The sequence below is a fragment of the Apaloderma vittatum genome, unplaced genomic scaffold, assembly GCF_000703405.1.
Source record: "Apaloderma vittatum isolate BGI_N311 unplaced genomic scaffold, ASM70340v1 scaffold8803, whole genome shotgun sequence".
Taxonomy (NCBI): Eukaryota; Metazoa; Chordata; class Aves; order Trogoniformes; family Trogonidae; genus Apaloderma; species Apaloderma vittatum.
The window spans coordinates 27,188-29,719 of record NW_009709748.1 but is presented as its reverse complement, the minus strand read 5'-3'; the positions used below and the strand labels follow the sequence as shown (position 1 = coordinate 29,719).

Genomic DNA, 2,532 nt, shown 5'->3' with positions numbered 1-2,532 from the left:
TTGAGCAGCCGAAGTTTGGGAGTGCCGTTGGTGAGGACTAGAGCTGCTGCCCCCGCGCTAAACGTTGCCTTTTGCTCTCGTGTGTTCCAGCCGTTATTTCTCGAAACCAAGAAGGACCTGGCGAGATGGGCAAGGCCGTGCTCATCCCCAAGGATGAGCAGGAGAAGATGAAGGAGCTGTTCAAAATCAACCAGTTTAACCTGATGGCCAGCGACTTGATCGCTCTGAACCGGAGTTTACCTGACGTGAGATTGGATGGGTGAGTCCCTGGTGCCGACTGCACCCGACTTTCTTAGGAGTTACCACATCGCAAATGCTACTGCCCTGCGCAGTTTCTTCTGTGAACTGCTGGACAATTGTCAACTTTGGAGCCGTTGGTTTGCGTTGTGGCACGTAGCAAAATGCCCTCTGGTGCATCTTATCACCTGGAATAATTTAAATACTTTTCTCTTCAGGGAAAAATTCATTTCGTTTGAAATGATCAAAACATCAATGTCTACTTTATACATTTTTCAACTATGCTGTTAGCATTTAAAAATCGGTATTTTAGTGCTGATAAAAAAAAGATGCTACCAATACAAAAAAAACCCCCATGCCTGCAGAATGTAATTTTCCTTTTAGTTTTGTCCATAGACGTTTCCAGAATAATCAGAATTTTACAGAACGTCTTTCAAAATGTTTTGCAACAATATAAAAAGTGAAGGGGGGTTTGTGGTTGGGTTTTTCTGGTTTGGTTTGAAGTCTAGTAACTTAGAGTCATTATTTCTGAGTGAAGCCTGAAGTCTACGTCGTGACTTCAGGACTGGAATAGCTTGAGGGGAGTGTTTCACCAAGTCCATTGAATTATTTTTAATGGAATTTACAGATTAATTTTTGCAGTTACAACAGTGGGCGTGTGTTTACACGTGCATTTAATGTGAAAGAACAAATGTGTGTGTTTATCTCCGTTTAAACAGGAATTCCTATTGCTATCTTAAGACCTTGTAACAAGTTATGGTACTTTAAAAAAAATAAAAGCCTAGCTTGGATGTGTAGATTGTTTTCAGCAGTTGGAGAATTTTCTCCTGTCTCCGGTGGCCGTGTTAACGTGGGCTGATGGAGTGGACTGTCAAGCCCGTTTTATTTAACTTGAAACTTTCCCGTAAAGCAACTCTCTTCTAGGAGTCTCTAACTGAAATGGCATGTGTGGAGGATTATCCAAACGTGGATACTTTAGGAAGTAAATTTTTAGATGTGGGGATTTTTTTTTCCACTTAACGTTTTTTAGAAACCTACCGTTGATTGAGTTTTGTTTTTTTCCAATTCATTTTTTTTCCATGTTCTCCTTCACCTCCATAAGCAGTCTGATTTATAGGTACTGCAGCTTATGACCGATAAAAATGTAGAGAACTATAAGCATAGCTAAATATATACAAGTGGACAGATCTTGTGAAATTTCCCATTACTTTAGCTTTTTTAAAACTTGTCGCTTAGCCAAAATCTTGAGTTGGAAAGGAAGTGCGTGTTGAAGAAACCAGCCGAACGTTCAATGTAATGAATAGTTCTGCTCAGCGTAAGGGAGATGAGATGTTTAATACTGAGAGAAATCTGTCTAAATGCATTTTCTTGATGAAAAGAAGTTTCCTGTTCTTGGTTGAAAGGACAGAAAGTATTATGGGATTTAGAATAACCCAATAATTTTCCCATTTTCCTCTTCAGACAGATGCTTTCTGTACATACTCTGTGTTTAGGGAGTATTAAATTGTTCTGAAAGCCAATTTATAATGCTTAGCTATTAAGGAAGAATATGTTTTTATGGTTAATATATTTCACGTATGACAGAAAGATGTATTTTTGTTGACGTGGGGGACAGAGGCATCTGGTTTGTGCTGAGTGTCTTAACTCGCTGTGCTTTTCCCATTATAAATGCAAGCTGTTCTCCCAGAGGCTAGGAAGTTTACTGTGATAAAATTAGATAAACAGAAGCAAAGAAAATGAAAAATGTTCTTGCTGGACATGCTGTCTAGTGGGAAATCTATAATAAGCTGTGGGGCTGCAGACACTGCTGTGTTAGGAGTCATCATGAGCTGGTGAAAAGACCAAGTGTAAAGGTATAAAATCAGTGTATTGGCTGCAAAACGCTAAATGCAGCAGAAAACTCAAGGCCAGAGGGACAAGACTTTGCTGGAAGGTGCTGGGGGTGAGGTGGGGCAATTGTGGGGCACTGGCGGGGGGAGTGGGAGGAGGGTCCTGGCTCTTCTGTGCCTTTCCTGGGCTGGTGCTGGGTGATTAAAGGAATTAGAGGGCACTTAGGTACAGATCAGGGTTCGTCCTGCTGGAAAGCAGCCCCATGGAGAAAGACCTCGGAGTCCCAGTGGGCAGTGAGTTGTCCCTGGGACAGCACCGTGCCCTTGTGGCCAAGAGGCCAGTGGGATCCTGGGGGGGCATCAGGAAAATTGTGTCCAGCAGGGCTAGGGAGGTTCTCTTGCCCCTCTGGTCTGCCCTGGGGAGACCACCCCTGGAATCCTGTGTCCAGTTTGGGCTCCCCAGTTC

At 42.7% G+C, this 2,532-nt stretch overlaps 1 protein-coding gene across 1 annotated transcript in view; it reads left to right on the top strand.

Moving 5' to 3' along the window:
• The first annotated feature begins 95 nt into the window (after positions 1 to 95).
• The window catches only part of LOC104272127 (polypeptide N-acetylgalactosaminyltransferase 13-like), a 24,882-nt gene continuing 22,445 nt past the window's right edge, over positions 96 to 2,532 (top strand). Inside the window, 1 exon segment of the mRNA XM_009867037.1 lies at positions 96 to 259. Within this exon segment, the coding sequence (XP_009865339.1) occupies positions 126 to 259 (134 nt within the window). The 5' untranslated portion in view covers positions 96 to 125.